The sequence below is a fragment of the Thunnus maccoyii genome, chromosome 1 (assembly GCF_910596095.1).
Source record: "Thunnus maccoyii chromosome 1, fThuMac1.1, whole genome shotgun sequence".
NCBI lineage: Eukaryota > Metazoa > Chordata > Actinopteri > Scombriformes > Scombridae > Thunnus > Thunnus maccoyii.
This window is the reverse complement of record NC_056533.1, coordinates 17,749,208-17,776,745: the sequence shown is the minus strand read 5'-3', so window position 1 is coordinate 17,776,745 and position 27,538 is coordinate 17,749,208. Positions and strand designations below refer to the sequence as shown.

Genomic DNA, 27,538 nt, shown 5'->3' with positions numbered 1-27,538 from the left:
CCACTGTGGGGGAGAAAAGCATTATTTGACAAACCATTAAAACTGATTCTCTATGCTTCTGAGAGACAGTGAGAGAGAGAAGGAGAGAAAAGGAGAGAAGGGGAGGATTAGAGAGAGGAAACGAGAATTAGTAGACCCCCCTCCCTTCTCCTCCATTTCCTCTCCTCCAACCTCTCGCTCTCTCCCCGTCTCATTCTCTCCCTCTCCTCTCTATGTCAGGTTTTGTTTAGAAGCCCATGAAATATGTCCTTGTGTGTGTGTGTGTGTGTGTGTGTGTGTGTGTGTGTGTGTGTCAGTGTGGTAACTGAAAGATTTCTGACAAGGTGTGAACATTTAAAGCTTCTACGGTCACATATACCCACAGGCCTGAGGGAAGGGCACCTTCACACACACCTCGACACACACGTGCATGTACACATACTTTACATGTACATCGATGCATATGCCCTCACACTCATACACACAAACACACACACACACACACATACACATAGATGTATCAAAAGTATCAAAAGCATGTGCAGTGATTTCAGGAGTGCGAGCTCTAGTTCAGACCCTCACCAGTAACACAGCCTCACCACAAACATGGGCATCGGCACATATTTAGTTGGACCGAGAACATTTCAAGCTGACTAGTGCAATTTAAACTTAACAAGCATACTGCACTTTGATGGGGTTTATTTCAGTGATGTCCAGCAAGAGCCAGACACTCAGTCTGCATCATGTGTTTACTGTCCAACGTCCAATATCTGGGCTGCCTTGAGTTTTTTGCTTGTTTGATTTTTTTATTTTTGTTTTTCAGTGCTTTAGAATACCATACTTTTCGCCAAAAAAAGTCTGGTAGTTTTTATGACATGGCAACTGCACAACCCTGTCTCCTGGGAATTACGTTCATATACAACTAAATTGCAACAGAAAGGTAATGCTGGCTTTTATTTTCAAGAAATATTAATGTATTTGGCAGGCTGAAAATATGTTGATACTAAACTTATGAGTGAAATGTTCAGTAGTTCTTCATTTTTCTCCACCAAATTATCTGTCCAGCAGTACATCTGCTAGAGGAAACAACAGCAATATTAAACTGTTTATGGTATGTTTAGGAACTGGCAGCACTTGGTTGACGCTGGGGAAAGATTGTGGTCTTGGTTTAATACAGGAAAAAAGTCTGCAGTGACCTGAAGCATAGGACACAACATGTTTCTTAACATTTAAGCAAAACCATGATCTTTCACTAACTTTAACCAAAGTGATTTTGTTGCCTAAACCTGAACGCATACACTGCATTTTGAACGGCTGCCATCCACCCGAACTTCATCCCTCCGAAAATCTAGCACTTAATTCCTTTGAAAAGAAAACGTTGCCTGTGAACATAATCCTGGCAGCGATTACATTTGCCAACGCAACATAATTGGGAAAACAATTTAGTTGTATATAAACATAACTTCTATAAAACAGGGTTGAAGAGTGAGTGGCAACTAGCTTTAGTTAAAGTATAAGTGTGGTGATAATCTATAATTCCTGTACTGTCAACAAATTCCATGAAAAGGCCAAAACCAACAATGAATCGATTAAAAACCAAAAAAAACAACAACACATCTGTCAGCCACAGCATTTGCACTTGGTGGTGACATTCATTACTATGAACATGGGCAGTGTAGTTTATTTAAACTATCCCGCTGCCTCCTGCCTTACTCAGTAGCACAATAAACCTAGCAGATCTGTATTTTTCTGCAAGACACTATTTCTGTTGAATAATAATAATAATACTCATAATTACTATGATTACTATTGTTATGAAGATTATTATTGTCACCCCATCACTGCTGGTGACTGGAGTTCTTCACTAAGTGTGTGGCTACACCTGACTGTCTCTATACCTGCTACAGCCTCTCTGTCTTCATGCCTGACCTTGTCTCAACATCTCTTCTACAGCTTCAGGAAATTAAACCGAAATGATTTAAATAGTAATCAGTAATTAGTAACAAAGTGGAAAAAATAAATAAATAAATAAATAAATAACCGCAACTGATAATAGCCTAATAAAGGTTTAGAAATGTGGCTCAACTCAATGCTCACAACACAGCTCGTAATCCTTAATTACTGTAGACCTCTGTTTGTGTTATGTAATTGTTGCCCTTATACTTGTTTGGGGGCAGGAGAGAGGAGGGATCCATGCAACCATTTATAGCAATTGTGAGAGAAAGCTCAATTAATGTGTCTGCATGCAGTCTTGTAGACTACCATTATTGACTGAACTGACAGTCATCAGTCCTTGCATATCCTCCCAGCATTTACAGTCGGCTGTGATTCTGTTGCATTTAGCAATTTATTGCGCTGCAGCTGAAGGTTTGAAGGGTAAATATAAATAAAGAGAGTAGAAATAGAACTAAAAAAAATAAGTAACTGTGAAAAAAAATGTGCAGTTTTTTGCTGAATTGTTTTTATGGTTTTTTTTTGGGGTGTATAAAACATGACTGATATGAGAGTAATCCCCCTCCTCCAAATGCTTACTCATCCTCGTTTGATTGATTGCCATCCTTCTGTTGCAGCAGTAATCCTTCAGTGTCTTTACCAACCAAGAGAGTGAAGCTGGACAGTCCAGATTCCAGTGTCTTGTGAGGCTTAAATTCCCCATTATTGAAGGATATAAAGCATTGCATTGTTTTGCATTCTTGTGCATCTTCTTTTGTCTTTGCAGCAGTATTAAGCAATGGCAGACACAGGTTACTTTATTTTCACTCCAATCTGAGTTAAAGATGTGTACGTACAAGTGTGATTTTGTGACATCACAACTAATTTGGAAGCCAATCACGGTCCAGTATGCAACTTATGTAAGAATGATGTGAAAACTGGAAACCTCAAGCCCATTTATACTGACAATTGACTGGATTTGTCAGTGAGGAAGGAGTACATGTAGATTTTTAACAAATCAATTACCTTTTTTGCAGAAAAACAGTATCAGAAACAAATTATTATTCAAAGTGGAGCATTTATATATGTCTTAAAACATGCCCTGAGGGAATTATTAACTGACATAGCACGTGTTAGCACAAGGTAAGAGTTATTGTGAGTAAAAGGTGGAGGAGGCTAAAGGGGCACAGATGGTGTCTTGAAAGTGTGCCAGGAGTTTTTGTCCTAAAGAAAAGAAGCAGGGCTGAAAACAGTTATTAAAAAGGCAGCAATCTCAGCACCTTGCAAAGTAAATAATAAGTCATTTCTATGTTACTGGTCATTACAAGACTTACTTATAGGCCTTTTAGAGTAGTCAAAGTAATCCAATCTTAAAAATGACAAAAGGTTGAACGCACAAAAGACTCTGGTAAAAAATGACTGTGTTTCTCAGGCTGTGACAATGGCTGCAATAAGAAATTAGCTCTGCTTGGAGCATAACAACGCTTCAATATTAGTCAGTGTTATCGTGATTCAGGCGTTCAGACCTTAAAAATGACTCAGCCAGTCAGATCCTACGCACAGAGTGTGTAACGCTGATAGATAACAGAACCAAGGAGAAAGATTAAGATGAAACTATCTATCTATCAATCTATCTATCTATCTATCTATAGTGTGTGTTAACCTGCAGAAGCCATTGGATTATGTTCAGATTTTAACACATTTTTTCAGAAAAACTATTGGTTCCAATCGTCTTCTCTAGTGTCCTCTGCTCCCTGCACCTCTTACATCTCTTTAAATCATCTGCACTGGCTTCTCCTTTATTTACCTTAGCAACACTCATTTACCCTTAGTTTGTCTCGCCCCTCGTATCGTCTCTCCTGCCCTCTTCTCCTTGTCTTTGCTCTCTCTTTTCTAGTCTCACTCCTGTCATCGACACCCTGCCATTTCCCCTTCTCCTCTCCCTCTTCTCTAACATTTGGCTGCATCCTTTTGTTTCTATATACATGAGCACAGGGACAAGTTGAAACAAAGAGATAAAGAGAGAGAGAGAGAGAGCGAGAGAGAGAGGAGAGAAACAAATGAATTGGCCATCACCCAAAACAAGGGACAGGAAATGGGAGAATTCACACACACACACACACACACACACACACACACAAATTTCTTGAGGTGAATGAAAGCAGTAAAGTGAAAGTTTGGGTCTGTGCATTGAAAAATTATTATTCAGTTGATGTGACCAGACTCAAACACACACATAACACACAACTTTGCACTGACTTCACTTATATCCAAAACTCTAACTCTTACCACAACATGCCTCACCATAACCCTTTAACCAAGTTAACCTTCACCCCAAACATAAGATTGAGGTCTGATACTAAACTATCTTTTATAATATCTTTTTTTTTTTCAGCTCAGTTCATAGTTTGAATTGCTGTCTGCTATGTCTGACAGGTGTAGCCAAGCTAGCACTGCTGCCAGCAAACTAAGTGCTAGCATGTTTACTGCCGGCTGATCTGTATTGGTTGTAAGATCACATATCATTATAATGCTACGTCATAGACAGCACTGGCTGTGATGCTGTCTCATGAGTTGTTGTTTTTTTTATATAAATATTACCATGGACACTTTTCAGTTGGTACTGATAATTGAAAATTCTGCTTATTATACAGTGGCATTGAGCAGTTTGCTCTTTGGTATCTGATAAGTCTTTTGTTGGGTGACAGCCCTTCATGTTTATGTGATATTTGAATTGCAATCCAGAAACTGGAAAGTCACTTATATACTGAAGGAATCATTACGTGTGAGGTTCAAAATCTGATTAATTAGATGTTATGTTTGCATGAATATTAATGAAGGCTCATATTTTGGAGGGAGGTTAGCCTGTAACAAGTCTGTATTTAACTTTGTCTCTAATAATCAGCAGGTACATGTTTCAAGGACAGATGTGTTATACACTTCTTCATTGATTATCTCCTTACAGCTAAAGTACACAGGGTTTGTCTGTGTCACATTCCAGCTTTTTAATGATGCATGTGTTACTGACTTCACACATACACAAAAAAGTTTTTTGTGTTAGTAGTTAGTGTGTGAGACAGAGAAAACCTGTTTAACCTCTGTTCTGTCCCTTTCTGCTCTCTGTGATCACCATACTGTGTTTTAATAGAACCAAATTCACTATGCTGTTGTTCTCATTTACATACTGTATTTATCTGTTTCTGTTGTCAGATGACGGAACAAGTATGAGTCTTGTTCATGACGCATAAATACTACATTATGTTGACCTTTATGATCACAACAATGTCAGAAAAAATAAACAAAAATACAGGTTAATGACAGAAGCCGTGCTACTATGTATTACATTTATAATGAGAGATCACAGAGAAAGTTACAAGCAACAAAAGGTTGTCATATACATGTGCAGCCACAAAGCATCTCTTACCACATCTACACGAACAAATGTGTATTTGTGCTTGTAAAATATGAAAAATGTCACAGAATAGACGATCCTGTGTTACAGTACAAGTAGACAAGCTACCAAGTCCACCCAAAAGTAGCCTACTGACATCTTCATCTGTCTCTGTCTGTCATGTGACCCGCGTCTTGCAGGTTTCAATGGTCCATCAAACAAAATGTTCCTGTTGTTAATGCACAACACTGAACCTCTGTCGCTAAGCTGCCATTCTCTCAAGTTTATCTGGTGAATTACTAAACTAGTTAATCACACATCAAAGGCAACCCCGAGGGAGAAGAAGTCATCGTTATTTGGAAAATGTCCCTATCTGTTGCATGGCACAAAAAAACAAACATTAAATAAGTTATACAAACAGCAAAAATGCACTGAGGAGTTGCTGTTGATTCTCCTGCCCATTTCTCAATTTACCCTCTCCAAGGAGACTGGCCCAAATTTCTTTGAAATTTAAATCAGATTGAAACATAAACATTTGTTCTACAAACTCCAAAGTCAGTTTTGTGATATGAGTTTTGTGCTGACAAAGGGCAAACGAGGCAGAAAGAGAGGATCATGAGATACAGAGAGATTCTTTTGACTCTTTTGACTTAGAAAAAAATAAAAGCATGAGAGGAAACTGTGAATTTAGGTGTCTCTGTGTGACAAATCCTTCTGATGCTAATTTGTCAGCTGTCAATCACCCGTCATGACTCGTTTTGAGTTGCTATAGCGACCTTGTGGTCCGCTGTTGGAAATAAAACTCATATATTCAAAGTCAAGCCAGGTACTGTGCTGCAATTGGCCACAGGGCCCAAAATATGCAAAGCATGCTGACTCATTGGCTGATTTGAGAATTTTTAGGGAACTACTTACTCAAAGAGAGACAAATTCCCGGATGCCTTTTCATGTCTCCATAAGCAGTTTGAAGGTATGTCCACTGGAGAGATTAGTTTGCTCAGTTCATGGAAGTTAAAATAAAGTGTGCTTAACGGAAAATACACTTTCTGCAGCACTGAGGTTTTTCCACAAATATAGACAAAATCCCAAATTAGATTGGTATTTGGTAATAATTTCTGTCTTTGTGGGCAAATGTAGACAGATGTTTAACATACATGTGTAGCTATCTCTATGAGTTTGTTGTATATGGATGTACCTTATGAAATTACACACATATGATGAGGATAGTAATGACAGAAAAAGCCAGTAACCTGCTGTAATTAACACCGTGTCTTTTTAAGAAAGCCTCACAAAATAACAGAAAAACACCACCTTCAACACCTACTCACACATGCATGCGTGGACACTCACACACACAAGTAGCAACCACAGAATTGAATGTTCCAATTATCCACAATACTGGCTGCCTACATAAGCAAATTTGACATTTAAATACTCCCACCATACAATATTCCATGGTCCCCAAACATTCATAAAAATGGCTATTTCTGAGAATTAAGCCTTTTTCTAAAAAAAAAAAAAAACAAAACACTTTGAAATCGGAAAACAGCAGAGGATCAAACTTTGTCCTCCAACACAGCGGCTTGTTGCACTCTGTTGAGGAGGTTAAAGTGAGAGAATATGTAAGCATCATGCCAGATGGGTGAGAATTGGCTGATGTGAATAAAGGCCTCCACTGAGCCACATGGTAAAAAGCAAAAATGTTAATTACTGTACCTCTGCTTCAGGTACATGTGGCCCTAAACCACAATATGAACCTGACATACCTGTTAATAATGTTGGGCAAATTAATTGAAATTACTCATGAATTACTCATCACATAGTATTATCAACAAAAAACAATCACAAAGGGCTTTGTCATTTGTCAGTTTAGCATGCCACAGATGGAAAAGCACAGCTATAAACGATAAAAACACTCATGGCTGAATTCCATTTAGCTGCTTCAGAGTCCTTGTATTGAGCATCGTTGGCTTGCTGTTACACTATCATGGTTTACTGGAACACAAAGTGCCATTCAACAAGTATCAAATCCACCACACCCACACTGTCTGAATTTAACATGTGCAGGAGCAGAAAACAAGACTTCATGGTCCAACAAGTAGCTAATGAACAAACTATTACTGACCATCAACATTTAACCCAAATGGCTTTGTGCAGCACTCCAGAAGTCTTGTAGTCACAGTGAAGCAATAGGCTTCGCGTACATCACCAACTCTGGACAAAAGACAGGTGACTCAGATGTATAAGCTAAGCTGGCTAGCTAGCAACAAGTCATCTAAATCAAACATCAAAATACAACGTTGGTCCATGCACTTTAAAGGGACACATCATAAAAGCATTTCTTGATGCCTTTCAAAACTGTTACAAATCACTGTTGAAAAATAAATATACTGTATGATGTGACAACACTATGGTTAACACTTTTAGGTTTAGGCACAAAAATGACTTGGTTAGCTAGTTGGTATTAAGGTTGTTAGGGTAAGGGGACCTTCATTGTCATGGTTACAATAATAACCATGTGCTTAGTGATAATGTCATGGTCATGGTTAAAAAAAACAACAATGTTTACTCATATTTGGAAATGGTAAACAAACAGCAAAATACCGTGTTAACCGTTTTGTTGATGTCCTCCTTATGTAGACTTCTACATCACCTGATTTCCACCTTTGCTCCTGTCATAATTATAACTGCCACAAGAAGGGCTTTGTCACTTGAATAAATATAAATTTGATATGTAATATTAAAATATATATGTAATTATATTTATATATAATATGTAAATATATGTTGTTTTGCAGTCTCTAAATAATCGTTTGGCAGAGGCACTATCGCCGTCCTCCAGCTCCTGCACAAAGCTAACCCAGACCAGTCTCTCCACTAATGCAAGGAAACAAAATCACCCAAAATTGTAGTTAATCCTTTACACTGCTCATTACTGAAAAAGTACTGAGTGCAGCGTTACTCCCTTCTCTTAAACTAATATATTCTGGACTTTGGCTTTGGAATCCAGTTTTCCTCTCTGCTGTTTTCACTGGATAGTGTTTGTAGCTTGTGGTGAGTTTGCTGAAGGTGAAGTTAGTTTGAGAGCATGTTTATGAAGCTTTTAAAACATAGAGGGCAAGAAACTCTCTTCTGTCTGTGGGTCCACGGGACTTAATACTCTTCATTCTCTTCAGTTGCAGAGTTTTCCCATTTGCTTTAGATATTTCCCCCTCTCAGTGAAAACCTTTTTCTTCCATCTCAATCTGCTGTTTCAGTAGTTGTTTGTGTGTGCGCTCATTCTATGGTATGAAAAGAAAAACAGGCACGTTTTTCAATCAGAGATAAATCAGCCAGTAAAGAATCAAGGTTGGAAAGAGAAAATGATGAAGGAATGTTGACAAAAGCTGAACAAATGAAAGGAAGATGCAGAGGCAGGTGGTTGAAATACTGCATGTGTTTTGTTCCATCTCTAGTTCTCAGTCATGAGTTGAACAACACCTGCAACCATTTCCACGTCAGAAATAAGATACAGGGACAAAAATCGCAAACACCCTGGCTGAAAGGTTTTTAATGAATAAAAGACTAAAGAACTAGAATCTAAAGAACACTTTAAAAATTGACCATGCTGAAAAGAAGTTTTCTTAGCCTACGTTTTCAAGAGTTCAAAAAAATGTTCTTTATTTTTAAATGACGTGCTATTTTCAGTTGGCCATTTCGCTAAGAGTTTTTAAACTGTGAAGCATGAAAAGAACTGTAATTTCCTGATGTATGAATAAAACGGAAATCTAGAAAAGTAGAGAGCATCATTTGCTTTTTGCCTCTGATATCAAAGGGCTTTTCTCTCTGTACTTTGATGTATCTGTAGAAAAAAAAAAAAAAAAAAGATTCTTTTGGAGGCATTTCAAACTCTGGCGTTTTACCAGCCACCCTTTCCACCTTGATGTGTCTGAAACAAACAAACGTTGTTTTTTTTTTTTTTTATTTCAGGAAGTGTAGATTCCATATTCCCGCTCAGCAAACACCCGAAGGGCGCAAAAACAACAGGAGATTTTCTGGATAAATGCCAGCTCTGATGTTCTAAAAATGACAGACAGCCAGCCATTCAGCCAGCCGGTTAGTCAGTCAGTCAGCCAGTGTGGAGAGGAGCGCCAGGGGCCTCGTGTCTAAATGCCTGTGCACATTACATCTTATGATGTATGATGTTTTGAAATGCAAAATATAAATCAACCGCTTTGCCTAAGGGATAGAGCTAAATAAGAGAGAGTTAGAATTAGGCTTTTACTATAGAGCTGAGTGTTGCCTTGTAAACTGAGCGTCACAATTTACATGAGGCTGAGGTGTTATTTTAGCAGTGTCTACTAGTGGAAATACTTCTGAATAATGTGATAATTTATTTATCCCTGCAGGAAAGTCATATTTTTGGTTTTCTCCACTGCAGGTAAATCAGACTGCAGGTCTGCTACAAAACAGCAGCCCCAGAAGATTTTCATAAGGATGATGATGATGATGATGGTGAGAGAGGTAGCAGAGGAATCAATTATTTTGTTTTGGATAATAGTGTGCAATTTAATTCTAGTCTGGCTTTAGTTGGTTTTCTCCTTAAATTTAAAGTTTCTGTTTGCTTTTTTTATTTTAAATGTGACAATTACTAGTTTTTATTTTTGATTCTATTTCAATTATAGTTTCATATAATAGTTAAATATAAAACTGAAGCGAAGTTCAATGTCTTTTAAACAGCCTTAATCAGGAAAAAGTGCAAGATCTCAATCACACAGAGGTATTTTTGCTGCGAGAGGCTTGCTGTTGCTAGGCAACATGTTAGCTGTCAATCACTTGTGCTCCGGCAAGCTACACCTATACCCACCATCAACAACACCTACATTCAGGCAATTAAAAGCAGCAGTAACAGACAAACAAATGAAAAAAACAACCCAAAACTTCAAGGGCCAACTGATGTTTCTCCGTGAAGCTTGATGTTTTTTTTGTTTTTTTTAATGTTGTGTGCATTTCTATCTCTGAGATCAAATACTCTAGCTCTGGGTGGTCAGCAACAACAACTGCTCTTCATAGCAGGACCTTGTTTACCTCGCTTCGGTGTTTTCTTGCAGCAGAAAACACAGAAACAAGTTAACTTAAAAGCAGCTGAAAATCTTTTTGTTGGCCGTCAGTGGATGAACTTTTCACCCAGCTGCGGAGAAGATGTACTCCAAGGTGTCAGTGTACCTGTCATCACACTGTTGGGTGTGGTTGACAGGTGCAACTACAACCATCAGTGATTCTGAGTGTTTTTACATGTGCAACAGACTTGAAACTCTCGACCAGAGAGGGCAGTGAAACACAGATTTCTAGCCTGGTATTAAGTTTCTGTTTAACTTAAATAAATCTGGGTATTTTTCTTTGAAGATTAGTAAAAACTGAAAAAAGTGAGCTTTATGAATGTACTACAGATTGTCTGATTTTCTCCCTACTTTTGACAAACCTCTTGTGGCCATTACTATCATGATCACAGGCTGTCCTAGGCTCCAACTGAGAAGTTTTTATCAAGACAGATGTGTACATTTCCTGGGACCAACTAAGGTTTTTGTTTGGATGGCAATGTCGGTCAGCTCACCACTTTGGTCCACACTGAAAAATCTTGACTATTAGATGGATTTCCATGAATTTGATAAAGGCATTCATGTTCCCCAGAGGATAAATCCTACTGACTTGGTGATTCGCTGACTTCTCCTCTAGCACCATCATGAACTTGACATTTAACTGAACAGACTACTACTACTGGATGGATGGCCATGGAATTCAGTACAGACATTCTTGGTCCCCAGAGGATGAACTGTAATAAATTTGATCCAACATCAGAATTTCAACGTGTCCAATACTTTGGTTTATGAGCAAATACCTGAAAGACTAATGACATTGCCATCAGCCTCAGCTGTTATTTGTGTTTAGCGATAATTAGCAAATGTTAGGATGCTCACACTTTAAAATCAGATGGTGAACAAGGTTAACATTACACTTAAACATCAACATACTAGCATTGTCATCGTGGGCCTGTTAGTACGCTGATGAGACAATTTAGCTAAAAGCTCCTCAGCCTCAGCTGTATTTTGTGTTTAGTAATAATTAATAAATGTTAGCATGCTAACACACTAAACTAAGATGGAGAACATGGGCCATAGACTCTTAACCCTGTTATTTCTGTAAGCAAAGATGTCTTTAAGCAAATTGTTTTAGTCTTTGTGCTCATTTCATTACAGGTACTAACACTGTAGAACAAAGGCAGTAGATGTAGCATTTCATTTTTACAGCTGTGCAAATGAAGCTGCACTTATGTGGCTATGAATGATGCTTTGTTGTTGTTGTTCACTGTTGTTTGTCTGGAAGTTTGTCACCTCCTGTTCATGCCAGTATCCATAAATAGGAGAAAAATATCATATGTGTAGTGAAAGAGCACACACTGATGACTACATGGTGCTTTTTTTCAAAAGAAAGTGAATGACATCACTATGGGTGGCCAATGCTGATGGTGAACTATTTATGAGTGCATGTCAGTTAGATTGCCTTAGCTGTGTTTTGAATTGTCATGATGATTTTTGTTGATGTTTTTGTTGTTTGGTTTCTTTTGTTTGGGGTGAGAGCTTGTTTAAGGAACCCCTGGAGTTTTAGTCTTTTTTTATTCTTTGCTTTTCTTCTTGTTGTCACTGTATTTTCTAACCCTGTTTTTTATCACTTTGTCTCAGTGCTCTATCACCGTGTAAACAAACTAAACTAGTAAGTCAGATGTTTCTCTAAAGTGAAACTTCTGTGACAAGGCCCAATCTGGAGTCACGGTAAATTAAACTTTGAATAAATGTGACTGGAATGCAAGTTTGCAGCAGTATTACAGATGGGTATTCAAGAGGTATGTGCATAAGTGTGCAATCAAAAGACACACCTTAAGGAGAGCTCATGTTGAAATCTACTTTTTAACTTTCTCGCGCTCTCTCTTCCTCATGTCCTCTTCATCTCTGTTTCATAGTCTACCTGTAACCTTCTCTTTCTATTGCTTCATCTCTCCTTCTGTATCCCCTCACCCCCTGCCGTATCTCAGCAGTAACAGGTGTTTGGTGAGGCAGGAGGCCTGTGGATCTAAATGTTCTCATCAGTCCTACGGTCCAGCCCAACAGCTGAACTCAGCATCAGTCTACAGCCTGCTCCAGCAACCGCAGCTCCAATCCTGACAACAATACACATTCACGCTTTGATAGTTATAGTTTGACAGTTTTTGTAGCGTTAAAGACCTTGACAGAGCTGCAAATATTTGATAAGAATGCTCACAGTGAAGTAAGATTTATTAAATAATATTATTCAATTCATACAGCCGTTAAAAGATCCATTCTTAATGTGCTTTCAGTGTAAGTGATGGGGGACAAAATCCACAGTCCTCATTTTGTGCAAAAAAAGCTGTCAGATTACTCAACTCAAGTGGATATTTTCCAGGGTTACAGCCTTTTTGGTACAAATTTCCTTCCTTTTGTTACCATCCTTCCACTGCCTCTCTTTCCCTCAAACACTGTTGAGGGAAATACAAAGAGTAAATTTTGTTCTAAAAAGACTTTTGGAAGATATCCATTTGATTTGACTCATTTGGAAGGTTGAAGCTTCATATTAGCTTCAGACAAACTTTTGAATATATTTTTGCACAAAACAAAGATTGTTCATTTTGTCCCTCATCACTTACATTGAAAGCACATTAGAAAGGGATCTCTTAATGTTCAGTATGAACAGGAGCAATGACTACAGTGATGATTGCATTGAATGATTGCAAGCAACGCCTGTTTCATTGTATACAAGCACCTGACTGTTGTTTTCAGGCAGACTTGAAAAACTGTGAACCTATCCTCTAAGTTATTTATCAAGCGAAGGTGCAAAATATTTACTGGTTTCAGCTTCTCAAATGTTTCTTCAAGTTATTTTAAATTGAATATATTTGGGTTTTGGACTGATGTAAGACAAAACAAGCAATAGGAAGACATCACCTTCAGCTTTGATAAATTGTGATGAGTATTTTTCATTTTTTTAACTAATGAACAAAAAATGATGAATGGATTAATTAAAAAAATGATCACATCAAGAGAAGGAAAATAATTGTTAGTTGCAGCCCTGTGAAATTACAGTTAACAGCTAATCGCCCTGGCTACAAATAGACGCTGTGTATTTAATCTTATGTAGACACCTTTGGAGCATACTGAGCATACAAATGGACAGTGATAAAGTGGATTATGTTGCCAGAGTGGTTTGTGACAGTTCTAATGACATTTTGATGCTTTTTTTGCTGCAAAACTGGTCCTCCATTCGAATCCATTGCAACGACTCCGTCCTACGACAACAGCTGTGGTTCTTCAAAGGGGAGCACACTGAAACGTTTTTAACAACCTTTCAAACCAGCAGGGAGTGAGTGTTTGATATTTTAAAAAAAAAACGTCTTCATTGGACCAATACCAATTATTAGGCATTGTAACTTTAGTGTTCAGTTGAAGAAATGAATAAAGAAAAAAAAAAGATCAAAATGCTTATTTGGCAGAAATCATGCATATTTTCCTGTTCCTGTTCAACTCTTATCGTGATGTGAAAACTGCATTCAACTTTGTGATGTGCTGGTGACAAGTCGAAGCAGCTTAGAGAATTATCAAGAATACAATAAGACACAGACAGACGGACAGAACTACCAACCGCAGAGGGACTTAGTTCTACTAGCTTTAGCATCCTCCCTGTGTGTGTGTGCTTGATTCCTTCTCTGGTCCTATGTCTCTTTCTCTGTATGCTTCTGTCTCTCTCCTTCCCCCAGCAGTCCTACCTTCATCCCTCCCCCACTCTCTCTTTCTCTCTCTTCACTTCGCTCCTTCCTTCCCCAGCGGTAGTCCTGGATTAGTTCCATTGCCTGGTTATCTAGTGTTGGCCTATTTTTCTCAGAAAAGTGTGGTTTTCACACTGCAGCTACTGGAGGTAGTCTAAGTTTGTGTGTGTGTGTGTGTGTGTGTGTTCAAAGCCCCCAAAGAGTTGTAAAGGTTACTTTGAAAATGTAATCCATTAGACAGAAACATTAGATAGATAGATAGATAGATAGATAGATAGATAGATAGATAGATAGATAGATAGATAGATAGATATTTCACCATAATTGTTAGTTGCAGCCAAAATGAATTACTATTAAGATTTCAGAGTTTTTTTTTCTTAATCCATTTTGACATCTGTTGCCTTTAACAGTTATACTGATGTTGATCTGGCGTTAGAAATAATGACATCTTACTAATAAAAGCCTGTCATTTTTTGATTACTGGATGTCTTGCTAGATACTATTTCTCTGCCATTCTTTTTCTTTTCACAGATGCCATCATCTGATAACATGCCTAGCTGATTGACCAATGCTGCTAGGAAACCACATCAATCATTTCCCTAAGATATTTCATTTATTTCTCCTTTTTTAGTCACAGATCATGTTTGTTTTCCTCTGACTTTAGCCTCCCTTTTCCTCATGTAAATGTCTTTTTGTGAACTACTGTGATTTTCTTGCTTTCATATACCAACCCCTTCCCGTATTGCTATTGTCAAGCTGCTTTAAATTAATAACTACAACAGTAACAGCTTGGCAGTCTCAAAAACTGGGTAAATAAAATGTTTGTTCCGTTTTTGAAAGCTTCAAAGTTGTTAAAAAATGCAAAACATGAACATGAGAAATTGAAATGTCAAGAGAAGAAGAATAGACAAGAGAAAAAAAGAGGAGATGGTGAGATAAGTGCAGAGAGGGGAGTGGCAGAGGTGGAAAGGAAGAAAGAAATCAGAAGGAGCATAAGGGAGAAGGAGAAGAAAGGGCAACAAGGAGAGCGAAAGAACGTGCAAGTGTGCTGAATGAACATGGTGGCTGACCTCTCTATCTCACACTCACTCACACACACACACACACACACACACACACACACACACACACACACACATCATGAATCTTGTCCATGTTGCTGTCTCCATCTCTCACACAACCTTTCTCTGCCCCCTTCTCCTCACTCTTTTCTAGTTCCTTAGTTCCCTAACTCTTATTGGACGTTGCCATTTTTGTCCTTTTTCTGTATTCACCTATATACCAACTCTCACCATCTAAATTATTTATTTGGGAGGAAAAGATATACAAACAAACACTGTCTCTTCCAAAATGATGTGGTGCTTTGATTGACTGATATGATTTCAGTTGTCAATGATGATGATGAACAGTTTTGCTTCAGTAAAAGAGCGATTTCAAGGTTGGTTGTCCCAATGAAATGTGTAAGAAAATTAAGTAGTGCATTTTCTTTAAAAAAACAAACAATAACAGACATATATCATGACTTTTGGACACATTTTTTATGTAAGTGAGTTTCCCCACACCTGCATACATCATGTAAGACAGAGGGACCGGAGTAAGGTCATGTAGAACAATAAAAAAATATAAATCCAATGCCAGTGTTGACCCACAGGAACAAACGTGTGAGAATAAATGAATAAATAAAAGAAATCGGGGGGGGGGGGGGCTATGGCATACTGGACAGGTGTCTGTGAGTGACCAGCATTGGCTAACGTCTGCTACTACACCATGAAATTAACAATTGCTGGTTGCATTGACTTATTAAAAACTGTTTGCGTTTCCTTCCAGCTGAATTTGTGCTACTCTGTGACAAATATTGCCACTGGCGCTGGTAGAATCAGAGGCTGCAGACGAGGACAGACGTGTCCTGTAGCTGCTAACCCTCCTAAAATAATTTCATTAGTATGCATTTCAACTGAGTTTTGGTCTCATCTCAAGGTCTAGATGCCATTTCAGTGACTTTTTTCATCATGATGAGAATGAAATACCAGAGTGGACACAATGTTATCACACAGTGGTAAAAAATATTACTGTTGGATAGAATAGAAAAATTAACTTACTTTAGCAAAACATCTTGTCACACCTGTGAGTGATCCTAGACATATAAATTGAGACTTAAGAAACTTGTACTTGAGATCTACGTCCTTACCTAAAGCTCAAATAATGTGTATACAACTATATTCTAGCAGCTCTACCCTTGCTCTAATTCAGATTACTATGAATACAGCTGCAGAAAATATCTATCTTTATCTATAAATCCTATAATCCAGTAATCCCATCGTATCTGTGAATTCTGTAAGCACAGGTTGCTTTAAGACAAAGTGCAGCGATATAATACCAGGAAGTACAGAGGGGAGAGGAGGATTTCTTGAAATAAGTTGTAACAAGCAAAGATCAATGGCAAAAACAAACACAACAAATACACAGCACTGAAGAGACAAGACCTGATGAGTATCACTTCAGTGCAGGTACTGTAGGGTGTTTCTTATAGCTGAGGCTCAAAGGAAGAAAGAAGAAGTAGTGAAGTATTAAAGGACACGTTCAAATTTTTTTCAAGCCTACATGTCACATATGTGAGTTGGTCGCTACAGTCATTACTACTTCCATACTGGAGGCACCATGTGAAAAATGGGGGATAAAACAAAGGTATTCGTTTCAAGCCTTCAGCAGTCTGAGTTTGTCAAATTAAGAGGCTATATTCCAAAGTTACAGTCATTTTTGTAAGATATTCCCTTGTTATGTTTCCCCAGACAATATTTTTCTGCCGTGCCACAGAGGAGGCAAAGTAACACAGACACATCGCACACATGTTTTAATGGCTTATTTCTTGACAATCAGCAACAATATTAAGGCAGGGGTGTGTGTGTGTGTGTGTGTGTGTGTGTGTGTGTGGTCCAGGTATTCCTTATGTTATGGGGACATAAATCTGTTCACACAGTCATGTTGTGGGGATTCACCTCTCTTATAGGGAGAAAAAGAAAGTCAATGTAAATAATTAATTTTAGGATGAAGACTTGGTTTAAGGTTAAGGTTAGCTTGATTGCACCCGTATTATGTACAGTAGGATCCAAAAGTTTTTCCCATTCAAATGAATGGGAAAGTGGTCTCAGACTTTTGGACCGTATCGCACACACATATACATAACCCAATACATACAGTAGGTATGTGCAGCATATTTTCAGATATGCACATTAGCATACACTCAGACCTGCGTGCACACAGTAAACACACTGGAGCATGCCTTCATTTAAAGGATATGAGGACAGAAATAATTATATGAAATGTTAATTTGTACACATACAGTATGCTGTATAGTTGCTGTATAGTCTATCAGATAAACCTAACTGAATCTAATACAATACAGTACAACAGCTTTACATTAAATGGTGTTGTATTGGAGTACATTGTAATGACAGGTGTTTCTAATATTCTGTCCACCATCACTGACATAAATAAGGACACAGTGCTTACTGGTGAATTATGAAGCAAAGTCTGTTAGCAGTGCATCATAAGCCCATTACTCTGGACACCACAACAAGTGGCCCAACAACTGTGATGAAATCAGCTCATCAAGTGAAGTGCTTTGTTAAAATATGTTGTTGCCACAAAACTTCCCTCTAGCTGGCAATATGAAGCAAAGCAATTCCCTTTTTGATGACACATCCACTGAGCTTGTGATTTCTAAGCTACCTGATTTTGGCAACATTAAACATTCTTAAAATTGCCTTAAATACAGTATTGCAACTCTGTCCCCATTTGTCAACTGTTATGCCTAACTGGAAGTGGATAAGATTACATCACAACCAATCATGGCTGGATGAAATAAAAAGTCTGTATTTTTGGTGTGGATATTTGCCCTGATGCAGGCTTTAGGTGAGCAGAAATGTTTGTACCCTGTTTTAAATAAATATGACGGAAGTTTGTGATCATCTGAGCAACTCATTGTTAATTTGCTGGAGTAAGGCCCACCTGCAATTTGAAAAAAACATCCTACAGGGATCAAAAGGTATCACTCAACTTGTGAAATTGTCCAAGTCCAAGTGCAGTCTGACAAACCACTTGTGGAAACTCCTCATGTGCAGCAGCCACAGTGGATACACAGCAAGCCGCTGACATGAGACCTGGAGGGTACATGACAGTAAAAATGTCAGTGGTCTGGCCTGCTGTGCCCTCTGACCTGACTCAATCATGGCAACTTGACGTATAACAAAATCCAGTAGTGTTTTCTATCTTTAGAGGAAGGAGGACTGATCCAGGGGAGGGTCAAAGTCAAGACGGTTTCCAACACTCCTTTAAATCACCACATCACTGACCAGCTAACCACATCTTGCCTATTGTCTATCAAGATGTGACAGTCAATCCAAATGCTTAAGATATGTTAAGACAGAAGCAAATTTCTGCTTCGCATCACTCGCGCAAGCTTGACCACTAGAAATTTGTGTTTATTTGCCAAAATACCAACTGTACATTAGCTGTAAGCTAGCCGGCAATGGACAGACTGATTGTGTCTGTGGGAGCGTGCCTGTGTGTTTGTGTTCAGTTCAGCTTTCCCTACAGTCTCCTCTCATCTATGTACGTTTATGAAGCATATTCTTAAAGCCTCGGGATACACGCAAATTATTAGTTGAAAACATTTTTAACTTGCACGGACGCATTTTAATGTCAATTAGTGACACCCTGGGCGAATTTGCGTCTACTCATATCTTTGGAATGACTTTTTAAGTTATTGCACCGCATCTAAAGTTTGCTTTGCGGTCTGCCTGAACACACAGTTTGTCTTCATTCTAATCTGTAAGCCTTAAGGCCCAAACGCACTCAAAGCGTAAGATGTGCATGTTTTGAAGTACACCTATTGTTTTAAATGGCAGAATGCGCACCAAAAGCGCTTTGAGGCACGTCAAACTGCCTTGATGCCCCTACTCTGACCTTATTTCGAGTTTGGAGCATTAATCAGCGTTATCAGCTCATGACACCATGTTACACACCTTTTCAATCCTCTCCCTCAGCATATTCCACTTCTTTACTGTCCATCCACATGTGCAGTATGTTCCAAACAGTCAAGGTCTCATCACAATATTGTATTCCCAATACACTGCTTGAAAATTTTGGCAAAACTCTGACTGTACAGGGATGGGGACTCTGAGAAAACTGGCTGGACTGCCGCTCATGCCTTTATTACAGTATAACAGTACGAGACACTAGGCAGAGAGCAGGCAGTGTTTCTTGTATGAGAGAAGCTTTTCAGTTTCAAAAGTAAATATTTTCACACTGTCGACATCAGTCATCAGAATGAGTGGGATGGAGTAGAGCTACCGCTGCTGACGCACAGCTGGGGCTGGTGAGAAGAGGCCACAGATGCTGGGTCAGCCCTTCTTCCATACACTGTATGAGACTGCAGCATTCCCCACACACAAGGTCTGAGGGCAGTTGGAGAGGTGGCTACAAGAGAAAGATATATCCTGCCTCTTCTGTACTCTTCTTCGTGAACAAAGAGAGGGCAGTCAGCTCCACTTGGCTTCATCCCACTGTCCATGTGGGCAGCCTGAAGGGTCCCTATCAGAAAGTTTTGCGCCATTCAGCCAGAAGCTGAGAGGAGGAAAGGGTTTTAGGTCAACCAGCTGACCACTGCCTTCGTGGAGCTCAGACAGAGAACATGCAGCAGTAGGATAATTGGAATCAGCTTTCATATAGGCAGGGTGAAATGTTTTATGTAAAAACATAAGTTACACTCTAATATGCAAAGAGAGGATGATGGGTTCAATAGCTACTGACACTCAGCTGGAGCTGGAAGATGTCTTACAAGCTGGGCTGAAGCTTTGCCCACGATGACACACGCTGCGGGGACCCTGAGGGCACAAAAAAGGCTAGCCAGTGGTCTCATTTCAGCACTGTCCGCCTGTCCTCAGCAATGTCCACCGTATTCAGAGAAGTGCTAACATCAAAAGAGGAGCTGAACTGAGGAGAGAATGAGCCTGGTACCCCGCAACTCCCAGCTTAGTCACTTGATCTAAATGACAGTGGGAATGGGTTCACTGAGAGAGAGAGCTGCACTTAAAGGATAAGGCTGGTGATTTTCTATGTTTTTTCTTATTGTCAACAAATCTCATGTGCAGAGTCAAACCAACAATAAACTCATCCTATTTACAAGTATTGTGTGTGCATCCAAAGCCTGATATATCTTATTCCTCTGTGCTGTAGATCTCCATCGTTGTCCAAAAACTATTGGAACATGTCAAGGAGCCACACCACTGCACTGGGTGACATATTCCTTCGCCCCAAAGGAAATGACTACCGTATTTTGTTTAGAAACAGCTCCAAAGAGTAATAACAGCAATCACATTTTCAGTCTTAGGAGAGCAGTTCCTTGTATGGCAGACTGCACTGCGCATGTGCAAGAATGTGGTTCCATTTACAGAGATTCGCTAGGTTGTTTATATATCACAACCTCTTGACTTTGTACTTAAGTTATTCGAGAAATTTACAATGTAGCACAAAGTCAAGAGGTTGCGTTATGTAGCACAACAAACTGGCGAAGCTCTGCAAACAGACTCACGTTCCCGTGCATGCGCAGTGGCATCTGCCATAAAAGGAACCTCTCTCCTGAGAGTGAACAAACTGAACTACAGCAGCCATTGCCTTCAGGGCAAAGGAACATGTCACCCAGTGAAAAGTGTGGTATAGTATATATCAGGCTTTGGATACACACACAATACTTGTACGTAAGATCAGTTCATTGTTGGTTTTGCTCTGCACATGAGATTTGTTGACAATAAGAAAAATATTTTAAAAATCAGTAGCCAAATCCTTTAAGGCCAGAAGCTCTAGAAGCAGTTAATACATCACTCCTCCACTGATCTTTTACATTTGAGGGCTTGCAAGCGACAGGACAGTTGAAACACTCCTGGTATGCTTGGGTGGCTGTCCAATAATGTGGGTGTCAAATAACTCCAGGGCTAATTAACACCAGTGACACTGCCACTAAGGTGGCAAAGGGTTGCCACTGTCACACTAAAATAATGTCTTATCACCTCAATCACCACTGCAGTTATCTTTTTTTAAATGGAATGTTGGCACTGATTGTCAAACTTTATCGACAAAAAATCAATGAATTTGGCTACACCCAACCCGTAATTCCACATGTCAAATGCCGTGCTTCTTACTTGAAAGAACACAGCTGGACATTTCTCAGTAGGATATTTGCTATTAGGTGATGTTGAATCTGTAAGTGAAAAAATAGCTTTCAAATGAAGTACCGAACACTAGCACTGCTTTTAGGAGAAGGAAAGACAAGAACACAAAGTGAAGCTAAGCAAAGAGCAACCAGCAGCAGGTGATCTGAGGAAGGCTCCGAGGAGCTGGGCACAGGTGAGTTGCTAGTACACTTCGCTCCCCTGTCGTCACCCCACAGCTGTTGTTTTGGAGAGTGCTGGAAATTTTTGGTGCAGCTGTCACCTCACCTTGTGCAGGGCCTGCAGACAGCACATTCTGTTAGTTCCACATCCTAGCAGAAGCGTGCTTCGGGCCAACAACTTCTAACACACCCAGTCAGTGGGGGTCCAAGGTGTGGTGCTTGACAAGCTGGCCTTTGTTATACTTTCTTCTGCAGAGACTAGAAGAAGCCCTGTAAGGTAGACTAATCTTGATTTGCTGAGCATGCACATGTAAATCTTCTGTCTGAGCACAAGCAATTGGGGAACTTAAATCAAGAGATCTTGTTAGAAGGTAAAGCCTCCTGAGAGTCCTGACGCATTTTGTGAAAACATGCGGTACATCCAAACTGCATGTCTGATCTTATTGTGTCCATGGCAGAGGCAGCAAGTAAAATAAGGAGGAATTTTGGGGAGGAAAAAAAAACGATAAGAAAAGAAAAAAAAAAAGAGAATACAGGAGAGAAAATAAACAGGAGAAGCAAAGAAATTTTCTCAGAAAGATCAGTTGTGGTATTTAATTTAAGGATATTAATTTTATTTTTACACAACAGTAAAATTGTTCATTGTTCAAGATTATTTTTTGGCATTTTTGCTTTTATTCGATAGTTGAAAGTGCAGTTTTGTATGTTTTATTTTGCTTTTTGTAAAATAAAAGCTCAGGCTAATATACATAACCCTAACCATAAGACTGAGACAGCCTATCTTGTGAGATAATCACATCACATTTCAGTGACATCAAGAATACCATAAGCCCAAACAAAACCTCTTGGTGTCACCGACTTGCTATGGATCTGTATAATACAAGCATCAGTTAGTAGACTGAAGCAGCCATGAGCACAAACAGCAGTGTCAATAAAGTCCTCCAGAAAGAGCGGCTAATATGTTACATATGGGTTAATACAACTAGCATCTGCTATATTAGACGTATTATGCTGAATTAATCAAACTAATCTTTAAATATCAAGAGCCAAAGGCAGCTCACGCACCACAAACAAACGTTACTAAACAAATAACAGTCTGAAAAACATGAGAATGCATTAGAATTTTTGTGAGCCATAATGATCAAAAGATACTTTTATAAAGAAAATGTACTTTTGTATTTGCTGCAGAGCACACGGCCCACTATCTATATATAGTACACCTCAATACAGAATATGTCTTTTTATCTCTATATGGATTCAGCTCATTACTACACATGAATATCTTTATAAATAATTTTGTTTACTATAGCCTTGCCTTTGCAAACAGGCAAGCAAATTAAAGCTGATGATGATACCTTGTGCACAAAAAGAATCCTTTCTTATCCTAAGCCTACACACAAACCCACTATTTAGTCTGCTTTATTCTCTTTCAGCCAGCAAACAGAAAAAAAAAGTATTCTGCTCAGATACACATAATACAGCTATATAATGTTTTCAAGGAAAAACCCACTGTTATCCATAACTGCACCAACCACCTCAAACACTCCTTGGTGCATTCCCAGCTCATCCCTCCTACACACAAGCAGAGCACTATGAATAAGCTTCCCACAGTATGCCAGCTCTATAGATGCTGTTGTATCTATCCTCTCTGCAAAAATATTTCAGTCTTACAACTCACCAAATACTGATGCTGCCAGTTCATCAGTGACCTATGTTTTGTATTGCACTCTTGTTGATAAATGTTAATGATTAAATGATTGTTTTATTTGGGGCCACTTACTGTTTCGTTCATCTTTTGGAGAAAATAATAATTAATCTGGCTGCGACTAATGATTATTTTCATTATCGATTAATCAGTTGATTATTTTCTTGATTAATCAATTAGCCATTTGGTCTATAAATTGTCAGAAAATGGTGAAAAATGTCAATCACTGTTTCCAAATGCCTGAGGAGATGTCCTCCAATTTCTTGTTTTGTTCCAGCCACCCATCAACAAACCTAACATGTTCAGTTTACGATGAAGACTAAACATTTCTTCATTCATTCCTTTGTATTATATTGTATTCTTTTGAATTTTGACTTTTTTTTCTTAAAAAAATGACTAAAAACGATTAATCTACTATCAGAATCTATTATCAAATAGTTGGTGATTGAGTAATCGATTAATCGACTAACCGTCGCAGCTCTAATAATTGAAATTATCCACTATATTGTTCTGTTTAACCTTGTGAGATTAGCAATATCTATGTATTTGTGACACTGCTTTATCCAACAGGTAAAATAAAAGTCATATATCGCAGCAAGGTTCTCCACATCTAAAGAATATGGACAATATGTTAAAGTCACTGTGTGCTCCTGAGTTCCAGCATTGTTGGTGTATTGAAATTACAATTAAGTTTTGAAATTTTGATAAAATATCTTTAATTTACTATTACAGACACACAGATTCTTCGGTAATTCTACGATTTGATTTCCATTCTTGGGGTCAATGATTCCATTCAAAAGAGATATTTGACACAAAATGGATAGATTGTGCTGCAACCAGTTTCATTTGTACAAATGTTTATTATTTTTGTATGAAGAAATGTTACCATGTACCACATTAAAGCAGATGGCTGCAAGATGTTTGCAGTTCTAGTGCCCTATCTCTTATAAAATTGGATTCTTGTACACACTCTGCTTTTTTATTCAGTATTTCATTCGCACGGTTAAATTTAATTCTGGTTGCAGCGGATTTGAAACATGAGTGAATCCTCCTGTGCAGTGCACTGAACCAGCTATCTGAACTAATATTGTGTTTTCACATATTTAGGGATATACTGTATGGTATTTTGAACAAATGACTTTTAAATGAGGGTGAAAACACCATCAATATATTGCTCTTACATTACACACATATCTATTGGTGGAGTATATTTGAAATTAATGTTAACAACTGATAATTCGTAACAACCATCAATCAGTAAAGCTGTTTAAAATGTGCACCCCTAACTCTGACCAGCTTTGCTTCTCATCATTCATTTACTCTACTGTATCCTCTGGAGGCCAAATGGCTACAGAAAGCATGTAAGCCTTATATGTCGTGTGAATTATAATCACTCCTTTTAGGATCTTAACCCCATTTTCACATTTCAGAGCAGTAAAAACATCGTGAACACTTTTCTCTTAGCCTCAAATTTTATGACTTCATCTAAAGTGACCCAGAATATACAAAAATTGACATATTTCAACTTTTTAAAAACATTTTTGTGCAGCTGGTACACGTTTTTGAGTGTTTGATCCATATTTATTTAAAAATTCAAAAATCACCATCCAAAAATAGTGTTGCATTCTTCACATTTAACATAATTCTTTGAAATTGTTTTGTTCACCTGTTTTATGTGACATTGGACCATTATATAGTGTGACTGTAAATGTTTTTTCTCCATAAACAAAAAGCGTAAAAACTAAAAAATAATCTCTCTCTGCTCTCTGAAAGCTTCATTAAGGATTAATCACTAATTTATCTGTGACTGATGAGGTATTTATGAATGATTTATGGTTCAGAAATTTGGGATAGAGACTAATTATAAGGCGATACTGTGACGGGTCAGAATATGAACAGTATGTGAGGGTTAAGATGAAGTCTCCACAAGTGGACTGACTGTCTGTTTTCCCTGGTGGTTCTTATGTCATTACCCCATCTCCGATTTCTAGGGACCACCTACATTAACACTCTTGATACTACCCGAGGAAGTAAAATATGTTGAATGTAGTACTGTAGATTATATATATGTATTATGGAAACCAATCATTGCTCTGCCATCACTACATCTGTGCCGAAATGTTTTACAAAGCAGTTAAATTTTTATCTTTTGCAGTGAAGTGTTTTTCAGCTTTTTTTAATAATTTGCTGTGGGGCTTTTGGAGGTCTGTATCTTCCTCCACTGTTCTGTACTACATATGTAAAAATGAATAAGCCTGGCATGCTGGTTCATAGGCCAACAAGGTTTATTAAAATCCCCTGTAGCCTAAACAAAAGTGTTGAATGTTCCTAGATAAGCTCAAGGCAATGTAGCAAAGACATTTCACCTAATTTCTCCTGAAGATAAGACTAAATATTCCACAGCCACAAATTTAAATAATACATCCTCTCACATCATTCATACTCCAGTAGTGGTCAGGCCACAAACTCATGTAAACTAATATGAAGAATCTAGTTGACATTTTGCATGGCTCAAATCAGTGAATGAATAATCAAACAGACAAGGAACATCACTTTATTGCAAGTCTCCTGTGTTATCTGATGATTTCAAAAGCAAATGAAAAACTAAGCACAACAAAAGGAGAGCGGTTAAGAAAAGTATGAAATAAATAAATTCATATTCATAATTGAAAGATCTCTGCCGAGAAACTCCTAGTTCTTTTAAAACTTATTGATCAGGATTCAGTAGTGACTGATCATTACTCAACTCCTTTTCCTGTAATATTATAGTGTTGTTAAATATGCTATGTGCTATGATCTCCTCTTCCCTGATAACAAATGTAAGGTGAAAATATACGTGTCGTCCCTTTATATTACTTCATGAAGTACACACATACATTACTCATTACAAAGAAAAAAAAATGTTTGCAACACTGGTCATTAGCAGGCAGAAACCTTAGATGGCAGCATGAGAGAAAGTTTCTTGGCATCATATTAAATATTTTAGATGCTTTTGGATTGTGTCACTGATTAAGGTTCCAAGCAAACAACAAAACAGCCCATTCAGCAAACTGTCTGTTCTGTTCATTCTAAATGTATTTTTGCCAAATACTTTTGTCAAAAAAGAGTGGACCATGCACAAAAACGGGCGTCCTTTTTCTGAAACTCTTCATCCGATATGACAGAAAATCCACTCAAATTAAAGCTGACACTGTGTGACCTCATAGTCACTGTGTCATTTCCCATCGAAGATAAGTATCAAATGTCCATATGTCAAAATAAAATGCTGTTGTCCAAATGTTAACTTTTTGTTAGGTGGATGATAGGAGAAGAGGTTGGGCTACATTTAAACTGAAGAGAGACAGAGAAACCGGGAGCGAGAAAGAAAATCAGACTGTAAATCAAAGAATCATTTCTAACCTCATTTTTAGGTTGCCAGGCGACGGTTGTCCATCATAAACTGACACAATATCAAAGTCTTCCTCCAGTGCCAGCGTGACGAAGGTTAGCTGGATTCTGTTTCTCTCCCCTGTTATTATCAGCCACGTACAGTTGGCGTAGTTGGGGTAGCCATGGGGGAAACCAGGCGACTCTATGGTACCATTCAGGCCTTGGACAACACCGCCACAAGATTCAGCTGGAAGAGAGACACAAGATAAAATCATATTAGAATATTAGGATTTCATACTTGCACCTTGCCTTGAATTATATCACTTAGACATAAGATTGTGCCTGTCATTCCTGCCTTTTATACGTGAGATTTCAAAGACACAGACTTTGTTACTTTAGCTTTTAGCCTTGTGAAACTTGTCAGGTTCTGTACTGGCTTCAGAACAAGACAATACAGAATGAACGTAGATTCATAACACTGTGATGAAAGTTAGTCACACATTTTTTTAAAATTCTGTCCTCCGAAACCTTTAAAAGTAATGCAGTGGATTGTGTATTTGAAACGAGAACATTTTAAATATCACTCAAACATGTGCTATGTGCCAAGCCAAGTGTTGCCAGAGTAACAAGCCTTTTTCCTCTTATGCGACTCCAACATAACGCAACACACAACACGACACTACAGCATATGCCATGTTGTACTTTCATGCAAAGTGCCTGAACATCTCGTATATTTTTAGATTCCATGGCAGTAACCCTTTAATCCTGACAATTTTAGTGCTACAATCTACTGATCTCAGACCAGAAATAAACTTCCGTGACATGTGCTCTCATACACACTTAAGCATGCACTGTATGATGTTTTAACAGCATGTACCGTGTGATCACATTGCTCACTCATAAAAATCCCATGAAATTAGACACTCAAACATTCAAACATGCAGAAATAAGACCTTA

The 27,538-nt window shown here is 38.3% G+C and overlaps 1 protein-coding gene across 1 annotated transcript in view; it reads right to left on the bottom strand.

The window, feature by feature from the left end:
- LOC121900087 (CUB and sushi domain-containing protein 1-like) overlaps positions 1 to 27,538 on the bottom strand; it is a 431,770-nt gene that overhangs the window by 302,062 nt on the left and 102,170 nt on the right. Inside the window, exon 2 of the mRNA XM_042416050.1 lies at positions 26,612 to 26,828. Within this exon, the coding sequence (XP_042271984.1) occupies positions 26,612 to 26,828 (217 nt within the window). The remainder of the gene's footprint in view (positions 1 to 26,611; positions 26,829 to 27,538) is intronic.